General features: G+C 47.7%; 1 protein-coding gene across 1 annotated transcript; it reads right to left on the bottom strand.

The window, feature by feature from the left end:
- Positions 1-5,768: 5,768 nt before the first annotated feature.
- UCN3 (urocortin 3) lies at positions 5,769-13,617 on the bottom strand. The gene is made up of 2 exons (XM_083573234.1): positions 13,355-13,617; positions 5,769-6,642 (listed from the first exon to the last, which is right to left on the bottom strand). The coding sequence occupies exon 2, from the start codon at positions 6,627-6,629 to the stop codon at positions 6,153-6,155; it is 477 nt and encodes a 158-aa protein (XP_083429360.1). The 5' UTR covers positions 6,630-6,642; positions 13,355-13,617; the 3' UTR covers positions 5,769-6,152.
- Positions 13,618-15,695: the final 2,078 nt, after the last annotated feature.

Genomic DNA, 15,695 nt, shown 5'->3' with positions numbered 1-15,695 from the left:
CCAGTTGCACTGGCGTTTAGTGCATCGCTATAGATTTGGGAGGGGATTCCCCCCTCCCCTCCTAGAAATTAATAAATGGTAGGGTGTTGATTAGGGACGCGGGTGGCGCTGTGGGTTAAACCACAGAGCCTAGGACTTGCTGATCAGAAGGTCGGTGGTTCGAATCCCCTCGACGGGGTGAGCTCCCGTTGCTCGGTCCCTGCTCCTGCCAACCTAGCAGTTCGAAAGCATGCCAGTGCAAGTAGATAAATAGGTACCGCTCCGGCGGGAAGGTAAACGGCCTTTCTGTGCGCTGCTCTGGTTCGCCAGAAGCGGCTTAGTCGTGCTGGCAACATGACCCGGAAGCTGTACGCCGGCTCTCTCGGCCAGTAAAGCGAGATGAGCGCCGCAACCCCAGAGTCGGCCATGACTGGACCTAATGGTCAGGGGTCCCTTTACCTTTTTACCTTTAGGATGTTGATTATTTGGGATGCGGAGGGAGAAATACAAGCTGCAATGGAATTCCTGGGCCAGCCTATGCAAAACAACTTGGCCAAGCTGGGACCGTTAAGAAACAATAGAGCAGGGGTTGGCAACCTAAGGCCTGTGGGCCACAAGCGGCCCACGGATGTCATTTAACCGGCCCCCGAACCGAGCTGCCTGCTTGGCACGTCCCCGCGTGCCGCGCTAAACCGGCGTAGCGCAGCGCGGGTACTCGCTTCTGCAGCTCTGGAAATTGCGCATGCGCAGACGCCAAAAATCGCATCTGTGCAGACACAGACACTGGGAATCGTGGGTGCGCATGCTCAAGCCCACGGAGGAATCTCCGCTGGAGTGAACTGGCCGAGGCGAGATAAACCTTGCCGACTCCTACAATAGAGGGCCATTGAAGTTCCTTGGCAATGTAAGAGAGCTGTCCTTTCTCCCCTTGCCCTGAGGTGTGAACAGAGAATGGGGGGGTTGGAAGGTTGCTGGGGTAACTGGGTATGAGGCCACAGGAAACAAGAGTCTTTAGCATGCTGTGCTGGGAAGAAGAACGGGAGAGAAGAAAAACAGGGATCCATCTTGGGCAGGCTGGCTGAAGGCTGGCTGGGAAAGATGCCCTGGACTGCTGTGGGGGACAAGCCCCTCTTGAAATGACCATGTTGTAAGATCTGGACTCCATGCATGCAGACTGAAGGTGTACATAGGGGAATAAACTGTATTTCTTAAAGCTACAACTTTCTCCATCATGTTTAGAGGGCCATAGGTACTAGCCACCCCAGATATATGCCATTTTCATCCTAAGCTCAAGGCTAAAAAGAACCCACAGGTAAGGAGGCAAAAGCCTGGTTTTCCACTCCCAACAGTCATTTTTACGGCCACTGAACAGGCACATTTCCACAACGGGTTGTGTTTGGGGTCACCCCCCTCTAAATATTTCTTATCTTTCTGAAGATGGGTTTTACCCTCAAGCCTGCTGACACCTACACCTCTTCTTGCAGGGGTGGTGTCATTTGGGGGTACATAAGCAGTGGCTCTCACAACCTGCTGCAAAATCGACCTGTAGCTCAGTGGTAAATTTCCTGCTTTGCATGCAGAGGTTCCCAGGTTCAAGTTCTGACATCTTCAGGAAGGTCTGAGCATGAATTGTGAAGAGCCAATCAGTGCGGACAATACTGAGTTGGATGGACCAATGGTCTGACTCCTGTAAGACAGCTTCCTATGTTCCTGTGATGGCGCAATGCCCTTCTGTTAAACTATCTTTAAAGGTCAAACTATGGAACAAAACAGGACTATTGATTTTAGGTTGCAGGAGGGACGGACCTGTCTCACTCACTTTTAATATTTTAATATGCCTGCTGGTTTTGAGAGCAATATCCAGCCACTTTTGATTGATGGGGTCTGTGTGGAGAGGGTAACAACGTTCAGATTTTTGGGCATTGAATTACAGGAGGATCTGTCCTGGAGTGTCAACACAAGGGGGCTTGTGAAGAAGGCGCAGCAGAGACTGTACTTTTTGAGAATTCTAAGGAAAAACCATCTTCCGCAGAAACTGCTGCTTGCCTTCTATCACTGTGCCATTGAGAGCGTGCTCACTTATGGCTTATGTGTGTGGTACGGAAGCTGTACTACCCAGGACAGGATGGGGTTGTGCAGAGTTGTTAAGGCAGCAGAGAGCATTGTTGGCTGCCCACTCTCCACCTTAGAGCAGATTTATGCCACAAGGTGCCATAGGAAGGCACTGGACATAGTAAAAGATCCATCGCATCCTGGTCACTGTCTCTTCGAGCTCCTGCTGTCGGGACGGAGATACAGGACGATGAAGACAAGAACGAGCCGTCTTAAGAACAGCTTCTTCTCCAGAGCGATCTCGGCCCTGAATGGGAAGCCTGGACTTTGAAAGTCATCTAATCTTCCTTGCTGTACTATACTGTATTGTTTTAATTAGTGTTTTTATGGAGCAGTCAGGTAATTTCGTTGTCCCTGAGAGGGGGCAATGACAATAAAGATATTATTATTATTATTATTATTATTATTATTATTATTATTATTATTATTAATTGTTCCCTCTAATAGGGAACTCCATGGGTACGTGCCAACATGATTGTAGTCCTAAACAAAGCCACTTTTATAGGGTTACCAGACGTCCCTGTTTCCTGGGGACAGTCCCCCGATTTGTGAATAAGTCCCCGGACAAATTCCATCCCCGGAATGTCGCCGGATTTCATCTAATGTCCCCGGGAAACGCAGCAGCGGCAGTCTCAGCAGCCCGGAGCAGTTGGCTCTGGCTGGCTTCAGGAGCTGCTCAGAAGTCCCCATATGATGGTGGCGCAGGGGCTCCAAGATGCAGCTTCCGGGATGCCTCCACCTTCCCTGACCCCAGCAACTAAGCTGTGAAGGGAGGCTTCATGCTGCCTATCGGAGCAGCCTCCCAACTCCTACTTGCGTGCAAGCAGGAGGGGGCAGGGATCTCTCGGTTAGGCAACGGGAAGCCTCCCTTCCCAGCTGAGGGATCCCTGCCCCTTCCTGCTTGCACGCAAGTAGGAATGGGATTGGGGCTGCTCCTATGGGAAGGGAGGCATCGCGCTGCCCGAGCCTCGCCGCCGCTCTCAGCCCTCCTTCTCCGCCTTCCATGCCTGACCCACTGCGCACTGCTTCCCCACCACCACCACCGATGAACCAACAACTCAGGGGCTGCCGAGGCTCATGGAGAAAGGCGATAGAAGCCTCGGAGGAAGGGGAAACATGGCGGTTGAGGTCAAGGTGGCGGCCGCCCCTCTGCCACCGCCATCGCTGCAGCATCAATGTCCCGAACATGTAGTATTGATTGATTGATTGATTGATTGTGTCCCTGGAGTCATTGAAAAAAATCTGGTAACCTTACACTTGGAAAGGAATGAGGGGAATCAGCATGTTGGGGAGAACGCCAAGCTTTGCAGAAGTGTAAAAAATATTTTGCCAAGACAGGGGGGACGGGAACAAAACTGTGGAATAACCACCCACATATAAGCAACATGCTAAAGTCGAATTAATGCATGAAGGAGTTAATACCATGGAGCAAGCTGTTGCTGCCAGGCTTAGCTATGTCACTTCCCTTACCTTGGGAGGAAATAGGAAATTAAGTCTACTGTTCCTCCCGGTCTACCTGAGAAACCGGTTGCTCCAGCTCAGCCGCATGGCTCTCACCAACCACTCTTGAGTTTCACTGTCTGTGCAACTTTTCCGACTGATGTATGGAAAAGCACATGAATCAGAGCTTTGAAGAGTTTGTAAGTAAACCCATTTTTAACTTACCAAACATGTGGTCTTTTCCTATTGTAGGGGAAGAGGGAAATTTTGGGATTCACTTGGAAGTGAATATTTTAAAGGCCCAACAGCTTATATTTCCACGCTTTCCTTTGCTGCATATTTTGTGACTTTAAATCTCTGCTGGGCTTCTCTCACCAATGAATACTTGTCCCATACTTTGGTCTTGGCATCTAGGAGTTATCCTACACAAACACACACATATATATACACATACACCGTGGTACCTCTGGTACCATTCTGGAGGCCCGTTTGCAACATGAAAAGCACACAACCCGCAGCGGTGCATTTGTGCACACACGGGTTGCGATTCGCCGCTTCTGTGCATGCGTGCGACGTCATTTTGCACTTCTGCGCATGCGCGAGCGGCGAAACCCAGAGGTAACCCTGTCCAGTACTACCAGGTCGCTGCGGGTCGTAACCTGAAAGAACGTAACATGAAGCGGACATAACATGATGTAGGACTGTGTGTGTGTGTGTGTATATATATATATATATATATATATATATATATATATGTATATATATACACACACACACACACAGTGGTACCTCAGGTTAAGTACTTAATTCATTCCGGAGGTCTGTACTTAACCTGAAACTGTTCTTAACCTGAAGCACCGCTTTAGCTAATGGGGCCTCCTGCGGCTGCCGCACTGCCGGAGCACGATTTCTGTTCTCATCCTGAAGCAAAGTTCTTAACCTGAAGCACTATTTCTGGGTAACCTGAAGCGGATTTAACCTGAAGTGTATGTAACCACTGTGTGTGTGTGTGTGTGTGTGTGTGTGTGTATACACCAACTGAAGGGACGCGGGTGGTGCTGTGAGTTAAACCGCAGAGCCTAGGGCTTGCTGATCAGAAGGTCGGCGGTTCGAATCCCCGCGACGGGGTGAGCTCCCGTTGCTCGGTCCCTGCTCCTGCCAACCTAGCAGTTCGAAAGCACGTCAAAGTGCAAGTAGATAAATAGGTACCACTCCGGCGGGAAGGTAAACGGCATTTCCGTGCGCTGCTCTGGTTCGCCAGAAGCGGCTTAGTCATGCTGGCCACATGACCCGGAAGCTGTACGTCGGCTCCCTCGGCTAGTAAAGCGAGATGAGCGCCACAACTCCAGAGTCGGCCACGACTGGACCTAATGGTCAGGGGTCCCTTTACCTTTACCAACTGAAACAAAGTGGGCAACGCAGCCTCTTTCCCGAGAAACCTATATATTTGTACCAACAGAAATGAAGTGGGCAACCCAGCCCCTTTCCCCCAAAACCACTTGAATGTCTGCTATGGGGAAATGATGATAAAATAGGGAACGGAGAGGGGTGTGTGGAATGGAATATCTTAGTGAAGGGCAAGGTTGGCTGGCAGCTGAACAGAAAAAAATCACTGAAATGTTTTGTTACATAATCGAAGGAGCAGCAACGAATGTCTGCCACAGGCTATGAGAAGCAAGGACCATCAATGGCCTGAGAGAGCTGTTGGGGCAGCTCCTCCGCCATCTTCCCTAGAGCTCCATGTGACCTGGGGGAAGTCAGAAATGGAGGGTAACACAGTTGACCTGAGGGAATTATTGTGTCACTCTACATTTTATAGGATGTCTTCGTTTTTGTGTTTTTCATGGTAAATCACCTGGATGCTTTGGCAGAAAGGCAGTCCGTAACCCCAGTAAATAAATATGTACCGTATTTTTCCATCTATAAGATGCCCCCATGTATAAGGCACCCCCTATTTTTGGGGAGACTCCGATTTAAGAAAATTTGGGAAGATCTATCCGTGTATAAGACGCCCCCAAATTTCGGACATTATTTTTTTAGGGGGGGAACCTAGTCTTATACACAGAAAAATACGGTATAGCAACGGGCCGGAAAAGGCTCTGTCTAGGTCCAGAAAACATGGCGGACACTTCCTCACGCTTTCTCTCACTGAGGTAGGCAGGGCGCTGATCCAAACAGAGACCCCCCTGCCTTGACTGGAAATAATGGAAATAATAATAATAATAATAATTAGAAACTCAAGAGAATTTGCTTTAATGAGGGCCTGCGTCATGTGATGTGAACAATTTCCCACCCCACCCCTCATGGTTGTTTTTTCTTTCTTTCTTTTCTTCTTTTGGTATGTTTTTTGTCCCACAACACAGGTTTCCACTTGAGGAGAACTGGGGTTGGGATGGGAGACCGGGGTGCGGGGAGAGAGAAAGACAGAAAGATGTACGAATGCTAGATAGCTGGAAGGGTTGGCGAATCTACAGCGCTTATATAACATAGTACAGCGGACAGTTCCGTCTCCGGGGGTCTCGAGGAAGGGAAGGCCGGCCGAGAAGCCCCCTTTTCCGCCGCCACCGCCACCCTCGCGGCCGCCTCGACCTTCGCCCGGACCCCTCCCTCCCCGTCCCTCATCACTTTCGCCGGCCGATCTGCGCCATCAGTTGAGCGTTGGCCTCCGCCTTGGCCCTCATGTTCTTGGCTTTGGCGATGCTAAAGAGGATGTTCATGATGTTGGTGGGGACGTCGAGCGAGAGGGTGACCTTCGAGCGCCGGTCGCCCTTCGCCGGCACACCTTGGTACACCTTGCCTTTCCCCTGCGCCTGGGCAAGGTATCGGTAGCGGGTGACGGCCGGGAACGTCCTTTTGTCCTTGTCCTCCTCGGCTTCCTCTTGGTTGTCCTCCAAGGAGAGGTCTTCTTCGGCCACCCGTGGGTACTTGAAGCTCCTCTTGCCCAGGACGGAGTTCTCGCCGGGGAGACCTTTCCGAGCCTCGGAGAGCGCGGCGTCGACGCAGCCGAAGATGGACTCGGCCTTGTACAACTTGAACGAGAGGCTCGTCCGCGCCGCAAAGAGGATCAGGAAGAGGATGAGGAGCCTGGGGCGAGACATCGTCCTGGAGGCCCTGCGCCACAAGGAAGGGAGAAGAGGCACATCAGTTTGAGGGCAATAATAATAATTTATTATTTATACCCCGCCCATCTGGCTGGGCTTCCCCAGCCACTCTGGGCGGCTTCCAACCAAATATTAAAATACAGTAATACAGTGGTACCTCGGGTTAAGTACTTAATTCGTTCCGGAGATCCGTACTTAACCTGAAACTGTTCTTAACCTGAAGCACCACTTTAGCTAATGGGGCTTCCTGCTGCTGCCGCGCCGCCGGAGCACGATTTCTGTTCTCATCCTGAAGCAAAGTTCTTAACCTGAAGCACTATTTCTGGGTTGGCGGAGTGTGTAACCTGAAGCGTATGTAACCTGAAGCGTATGTAACCCGAGGTACCACTGTATATCAAGCATTAAAAGCTTCCCTAAACAGGGCTGCCTTCAGATGTCTTCTAAAAGTCAGATAGTTGTTCTCTTTGACATCTCCTGGGAGGGCATTTCACAGGGCGGGTGCCACCACCGAGAAGGCCCTCTGCCTAGTTCTCTGTAACTTGGCTTCTCGCAGCAAGGGAACCACCAGAAGGCCCTCAGCACTGGACCCCAGTTAACCCGAGTTATTTTGTTTGTTTGTTTATTACATTTATATGCCACCTTCAAGGTGGGATTTGGGGCTCTCGCCCTCCTCATTTAATCCCCGCAACAGCCCTGTGAGGTATGTTAGGTTGAGAGGTCACCATGTGAGTTTTATGCTGAGTAGAGATTTGAACCCTGGTCTCCCACTTCCTAGTCCGACACTCTAACCACTGCACCTCACTGTCTCTCTCCTCACCATTAATTTAAATGGGTATACTCTGTGTAGATCTCGCATTGGAGATGGTTGGATGTACTTTCTCCTAGCACACTCCCATTCTTTGGCTGGGGAGCTGCAGAGCAAAATTAGAAGAAGAATGAATTTCAAAAAAATATATACATATTGGCTTGTATGTATGTTCGATACATTCAGGATGTGCAAAATTGGTGGGTTCACATGAAAACGCCAATCAAACGGATCTCTTCCCCAATACTTAACAATCCGTCCTTTTTACCGTATTACCGAAATAGTCCTCTCAATACAAGATAACACTTTAAAAAACGAGTTTCTTTTTTTCTTTTTAAAACCCCACAATCGCTCACATTTTGCATTTTAACACGGCAACAATTTTTCCCCCATTTAAGTGTATACATTATTCATCTTTCACATTAGTGGGAAGTAATTTGAGCTTTTGATAACAGGAAACCCAAGAAGGAAGGAATGTTCTTAAGTGTTCCTGGTTTTTGGAAAGGAACAACAAAGCAATATCTCAAGGGCCACCTCTCGCCTTATGAACTGACTTGGTCCCTGTGATCATCACGCGAAGCTCTTCTTTGTGTTGCCTCCTTCATGTGAAACCTGGAGTTTGGCAACATGAGAACGGGGCCTTTTTAGTGGCAGCCCCCTGTTTGTGGAATGCTGTCCCCGGTGAGGCTCACCTGTCACCTTCATTATATATCTTATATTATCATTATATCATCATTATGTTATGCATTTTGTGTTTTGTATTGTAAGCTGCCCTGTGATTTTTGGATGAAGGATGGTCAATTTCAGGGGTCATCAAACGTTTTTCAGCAGGGGGCTGGTCCACTGTCCCTCAGACCTTGTGGGGGCCGAACTATATTTTGGGGGGGAAAGTGAACGAATTCCTATGCCCCACAAATAACCCAGAGATGCATTTTAAATAAAAGGACACATTCTACTCATGTAAAAACACGCTGATTCCCGGACCGTCCGCGGGCCGGATTTAGAAGGCGATTGGGCCGGATCCGGCCCCCGGGCCTTAGTTTGCCTACCCATCTTCTTTTTAAATAAGGAAGGGAGTTGCGGTTATTAGGCTCCACCTAGTGGCCATAATCGAGAACAGCAATGTATATCAGTGAGCCATTCAGAAAACAGCAAATTTGCTTTTGCTGGGAATAAGCATATGTGAGCTCAGCTACTCAGCAGCCCCTCTGCCTGAGTGATAATCCCTGGCATCCTGATACCTGAGTCCCAGACAGGTAGCCATTCCAGAAATAACAAACCCAGATGAAGACAAAAGGGTGTGATTAACTTGGCTGGGAAACAGGGAAATGTAAATATCTCTTTTGTTGCACTTGATGGGTGTTTGGTGGAGGGCAAGGGGAACCATGGGGCAGGGTCCAGGATGCTCAGATTCCTGCCACCAGACCTCCCCTTTCATGATGTAACCATGACGTATTAGTGATGTAGTTTGGGGGGTGTAACATGGGGATTAGCAGCTAATAAAAGTTTGGGTTCTCTTTTGTTCGGGGCTTCCATTTTGTTCCACCTGGTGGCAGATGGGAGTCCTGTCACGACAGTCTTCAATAAAGACCAATCCTACTGGCTGCTGTTTAGCTCTGATATTTCTGGCTGGTGTCCTTGTTTTTTGCCTAAGGGAGCCCTCAGATTTCTTGGTTAACAAACATAAGGGCTCTTCTGGATTTGACCAACGGCCCATTTAGTCCAGCACTCTGTTCTCACATGCCATCATGGCTGGTCACCATTTATAGCCTTAAATGTGTCAGGTATATTGAGGATCCCAGCCCAATGTGTCTGTGTAGCAAAATATCGGTGCAGGAAGTTTGCAATAATTGACGCAGAGAGACTCCCTCCTTGCCCCTCTTAAAAGCATCATAAAAGCTGCTGTCACGATCTGCTTACTTATCAGTGCATTAAAAGGCAGACATCTTATAGCTGCCTTATATGAAAGTCAGACTATGGGTCCAAGTATTTATTGTCTAGGGACACAGGTGGCACTGTGGGTTAAACCACAGAGCCTAGGACTTGCCAATCAGAAGGTCGGCGGTTCGAATCCCCGCCAACCTAGCAGGGACCGAGAAAACACGTCAAAGTACAAGTAGATAAATAGGTACCGCTCTGGCAGGAAGGTAAACGGCATTTATCGGCCAGTAAAGCGAGATGAGCGCCGCAACCCCAGAGTCGGCCACAACTGGACCTAATGGTCAGGGGTCCCTTTACCTTTACCTTTATTTATTGTCTAACACTGATCGGCAATGTACACTTCGTCGCTTTATACCGACTTTGAAATGTGTTCACTTTCTACTGTTAGCCTCTATAAATTCTTTATCCACCTTGCAGTAGAGATTTATTCATTGCTATGTATTTTATAATGTATGATCGTGTTGCTAGGGATGGTGTGCACTTAACCCCCCCCCCAAAAAAATCTGAAAATACTACTGCCATACAGTGGCGGCTGCTTATGCGATTGTTGCCATGTGATTGCGTTGGAAAGTTTATGATATTTTTTTGCGAATTGCCATATTTTAATCAATAGTTTGATTCGTGCGGACTTTAAATAAAGTCGTGTTGTTTGCTGGATTGCTTTGCAAATGATTTAGTATTTGATTAAGAACATAGGAATCTGTGCCGCTGAGTTCCAGCCCCTTTCCAAAGGAAAACCACCAAATATACATTATTGACCCAACAAGGTTTCTAATAGGACATCAGCTCTGTCGCTTACAAGCCAGCTTCCTTAACCCTCCTGCTTCTCCCTCGACAGAACATCTTGAGCACCCTCAAAGCTTTTAAATTCTCACCAGCTCTCTGCTCATCCTAAAATCTCCTCTCCTCACTATCCTCTCCCTTCCTTTTGGAATTCCTCATTTGAAGGGAAGCGTAGGAAACCCGCCCCCCCCCCCCCGCTTGTTTCACGGAATCTTAAGGACAATAAATCCCAGCTTTGTAGTCAATCAGGCTGAAGAAAGAGATACAGAAGATTCTGAAAGAGTGGAAGGCTATACAGTGGCACCTCGGGTTAAGTACTTAATCCGTTCTGGAGGTCTGTTCTTAACCTGAAACTGTTCTTAACCTGAAGCACCACTTTAGCTAATGGGGCTTCCTGCTGCCGCTGTGCTGCCGGAGCACGATTTCTGTTCTCATCCTGAAGCAAAGTTCTTAACCCAAGGTATTATTTCTGGGTTAGCGGAGTCTGTAACCTGAAGTGTATTTAACCTGAAGCGTATGCAACCCGAGGTACCACTGTACTGCAGAAGAGAAAGCATAGTTTGAGCACACTTATTTTCTTTTGCCCTGCTGAGTAATTAAAAGTGGAGAAGACAAATTAACCCACTGCCGCACGATAGGTAGGTTTACTTTTACTCCATTGGAGAGAGATTAAAGAAATTCTACAGGGACATCTGCTAGATTGGAGCAAAGGTCTACCTAATAATAATAATAATAATAATAATAATAATTTTTTATTTATACCCCACCCTCCCCGGTTCTGAAAACCGGGCTCAGGGCGGCTAACAAATTTAAAACACCTAATTGATGCAACAAAAAACAGCTTAAAATACAGTATAAAACGTGAATAACAATAAATTCAGAATTCAAATATCAGTTTAGGGGGGAAATCCATCCAATAAACATTGGATGACCACCAGGGCTAGCTGGCTAGTCATAGGAAGGTGTTTTATACTGAGCCAGACCAATTATGCATCTAGCTCTGTATGGACAGCACTGACTGCCAGTGGCTCTACAAGGTTTCAGACCAGGGATATTCCCAGCCCCACCTGAACTTAGGACCTCCTGCATGCAGGGCAGACACTCTGCCTCTGGGCTACAGCCCTTCCTGCTGGAAAAAGATTCGGCAAAATGCATCTTTACAGTAGGCAGGTACTCCACTGGGAATCGTCCAAGCTATCGCCACCTCCAACCACTGCCCAGCAACTAGTCCTTGCAAGAACACGTTCATGGGAAATCATTTTAGCCTCCGTGCCTAATGCCAGCTGATAGATCTATGTGGGTTTATCCATAGTCCATTAGAAGCCTTTCAGAGCTGGTGGCTCTGGCCAAAGTGGCTGTGAAGCCCACAAGCCGGCGATGCTTTTACAGCAGAGATTGAGGAGTCTGTGATTCTCGGGATGCTTCTAGGCTACTGTTCCATTCACCCCTATTGGCTGTGCTGGTTGGTGCTGATGAGAGTTGGAGCCCAGCAAGATCTAGAAGACGAGAGATTCCCCATCCTGGTACTGCAGTGAACGAGAGGTCTTTTCCTTGGGTCTGCCCTGATTCGAACACAGGTCCGTTCCGTTGGGTGGTCCTTGAGGTCTAGTGTTGCAGGCAAGGAAGGAAAACTCACCCCTCTCTGTCCCTCTCTCTCCTTTCTCCAAACTACTATATCTTTTTAAAACTACAAAATCTCTAGCACAGCCTTCAGCACACTGGTGCTCTCCAGGTATCTTAGACTACAAATCCCATGAGTCCCAGACATTTGCATGTGGGCGAATGGGAGCTGTAGTCCAAAGCATCGGGAGAGGGTCACAGTGGAGAAGACTTCTACTCCCTAGTCCCTTCCTCCCCCCTATTTAAATGAATAAAGAAACTCAAATTCTTGGAATACTTATGCAAAACTGGCCAAAGAAGGTTGTGCAGGGTTCCGGCTGGAGGCAACCTTTTGGTGCTCCTTTGCATGGTCTGAGAATTCAAGGTGGCATCAAAACTGCATTGCCTCTGTTGTCTCTCTCCAGCAGTTTAGCCATGAAACGTTGTGCTAGTTCTTTTACAAAAAAGCAACAACCAGCAAGCCAACCCTGCAAGACCGTTTTGACTGGGGATGACAGCTGGACCAAATGAAAAAGCACAACTGCACTCTGAGAAACGATGCCTAATGGTCACATACAACCTTCAGCTGCCTTTTAGAAGAAATGCAAAGGAAACCTGGAAAATCTGAGAAGAGACAGCAGTGGGATGAGAGTACACACCATGGACAGCGATTGGTGGGGTGCGAAGGGACTTGTTCATTTCCTATACTGTACTAAAAGCATTGCAGGTGTGTTGAAGGCTAGAGAACCCACAGTCTCCCTAGACAGCTTCTTATTCCATTCATTAATGGATCACTTCAAGCACAGACTTTGGCAGGAACCATAGAACCATAGAATTGTAGAGCTGGAAGGGACACCAACGGTCATCCAGTCCACCCCCAGCAAGGCAGGAATATCAGCCTGTGGTCCCCATCCAGTTTGAAACCACAATGGACCCTGCTTAGCTTTGCAACTGTGCTCGCAGTTTTAACAACCTGCTGTGGGCTCCTGCAGCACCCATTCATTTCAGTGGGGGCAAGGGCATTCCCCATCGAACTGTCTTAACTTCTCCTGTACCTAATTTTTAACCCTAAATCTACCTGATTCACCATTTCCTCCTGTTGCCACTTATCCTCAGTAGATAGCAACCATTCCCCCCTCCAGCTGCCGCTTTTAAATATTATCAACCCCCCAAACCTTTCTTTTTTCTGGAGTTAAGCAACTTTATTTCATCCTTTCTTATAACTTGCTTCTTGGAACCCTGATACTATTTTTTTTGTTCTTGCCAGTGCCCGCTTCGGAAGAGAGTATAACGATTATTTATCGCAGAAATCAAAGTCCACCTTGTAGGTGACCGATGTCGAAACTACACTTCAGCTCCAGAGATGCTGCTTCTCTTAATACTCTTAAATTAGTCTCCAGAATTAAAACCAACGCTTTCTTTATTTCCCCCCCTCTTTTCTTTTTTCCCTGCCTGGAAACACTGCTACCTGCAAGGCACACTGGAGTATTAAATCTTTTTCCTTTCCGTTTTTTTTTTTTTAATATTCATTTTGCAAGCAAAGTCTGCCGGTGCTTTCCCCCCTAAAAGAAGCAGGCTGACGAAATCCACTTACCTGCGATTCTGCTGTGTAGCTAGGAGAGTGTGAGACCTCTCAGTCAGTGCTACAAGGAGGCTCTCTCAGGACGAGAGAGACACATTAAACCTGAACTTCAATCCTTTTCCCTGGCTATGATTGTTGTTAAAGAGCTGGCAATATGGGGGTGTTTCCCCCCCTCTTTTATTCTCTCTATGGAAACACCTCCTCTCCTCTCCTCCCCACCTCAATTCTTCTCTCCAGTATATATGGGGGGGAAAGGAAGAGAGAGAGGAAATGATCACGGGGTTTAAAGCGTAAATCCAAAGAGGTAGGGATCTTATTAGGACATGATTTCATCTGAATGAAATCAGAAGAGCTGGCGACGTCACGGAACAGAGGCACCCTCCCTGTTCCTGTTTTTTTTGGGGGGAGGCAAAGGTTCTTGCAACACCTTACATCAGTGGCCTTCAAACACAAGCCACCTTTAGCCCTAACCTATAGAGCTTAGGACTTGTCGATCAGAAGGTCAGCGGTTCGAATCCCCGCAACGGGGTGAGCTCCCGTTGCTCGGTCCCTGCTCCTGCCAACCTAGCAGTTCGAAAGCACGTCAAAGTGCAAGTAGATAAATAGGTACCACTCCGGCGGGAAGGTAAATGGCGTTTCCGTGTTCTGCTCTGGTTCGCCAGAAGCGGCTTAGTCATGCTGGCCACAGGACCTGGAAGCTGTACGCCGGCTCCCTCAGCCAGTAAAGCGAGATGAGCGCCGCAACCCCAGAGTCAGCCACAACTGGACCTAATGGTCAGGGGTCCCTTTGGCTTTACCTAAAAATAGGGCCCTGCCTCAGTTATCTCCTTTCCTTCCTTCCTTTGCCCATCTGAGAAATAATATCGCAATGGCTCAAACAGGTGCAACTGAAATGATCAAGGTGTCAAAGCGCCTTCCTTTTGGAAGAAGGTGAAAGTTTTGGGGAGGGGTGGTTGTTTAGATCAAGGTGGGGGAAGCTGTCGCAAAGTCACAAATGGCATGGAGAGGTGATTTTGTTCCCCTTCTCTTGTAAAAGGAGGACCACCCATTGAGATTGATTGGCTGTGGGTTCGGGAGGACCAGCCCAAGGAAAAAAGACTGTAAGGAGCGCAGAGATCAGGGAGAAATTGATGATTCTGTTTGCATCTGGATGAGAAACTGTCCCATTGACAATGATGTAGCGTGTGTTTGTGTGTATAAGAGAGAGAAGGGTGAACGTGTCAGTTTCAGTTCCTGTCAATTTCTCATTTTTCCAATCGTCAGTTCCATAGCTGGGAACTTCCCTTATTAAAGGGAAATTCCCTTATTCTAAATAGGATTCCTCTCAAGAAAAGGGAAACGTTGACAGCTATGCACTTCTCCACATTTCCACGTTAGTTTGTGACTTTTAAAAAGTCTCATGAACATTCACGGGCATTTTAGTGCATATTACTCCTCATATTCATCTCTTTCCATGCAATCTTTTTTCTAATGTGCGCAAATTTTTTGCAAAGCAAAATGTCCCCTTTTTCTTCTCCTTTGGCGATCACCCGTAGCCGAGTAAGATTCTCTTCCATAAACACAGAATAGAATAGAATATCATTTATTACGGCCATAGGCCCATACAGGTAAAAACAACACATAAATAACAGCTTGTGCCGTAAGGAGAAAAAAAAAGCAATCGCTAAAACACTACTATAACAATAAAATACTATAAAATGGAAAGGCATACTACGCCTTAATTAGCTAGTAGAGCTCCTTGGCGTCGCTTTTGGGAAAGGACAGCAACTAGGAACCTAGCCACCTTCAGGGTCGTGTGGGTATCCTTGTCCTGCAAGATTTGGGCAAGGTGGAATTTTGGTGGGGTACCCTCTAGTTTCTGTATGATTGATCCCAACAAATTTGCCCGTAGCACATTAAACAAGGGGCAAGTGAACATAATGTGCTGGAGCGACTCCGGCGACACCTTATCACATTCGCACACGGCGGGGGCTTGACCCTTTGAGAACCTATGTCTCAGGACATTGGAGGGAAAAACGTTAAACCTCGCTTTGGTGAAGGCCAGTCTATGTGCAACAGTCGAAAGGGAGGAGAGGTATGATGGAACGCAGTAAGTTAAAGTGATACCAATGTTCTGGGGCGAACAAACACCTCCCCCCAGCGTATAATTTCGCTGTAAATCGATGTCATCCAGTCTTTGGCGGATCAGTCTCTGAGCAGTGATTTGGTCTAGTTTTAGGGAATCTGAGGGAGAGATTCCATAACTCAGGAGTTTGGCATGAATTCTGCTAGTCCAAAGGCTGGAGAATTCATCTCGCCATAAGCATTGGGCAAGGTAATGGTTTGGTAATCTATGCCACAATGATAACCAGTA

The sequence above is a fragment of the Podarcis filfolensis genome, assembly GCF_964270895.1.
Source record: "Podarcis filfolensis genome assembly, chromosome: 10".
Classification (NCBI taxonomy): Eukaryota; Metazoa; Chordata; class Lepidosauria; order Squamata; family Lacertidae; genus Podarcis; species Podarcis filfolensis.
The sequence above is the reverse complement of the archived record's forward strand: the minus strand, read 5'-3'. Positions and strand labels throughout refer to the sequence as shown.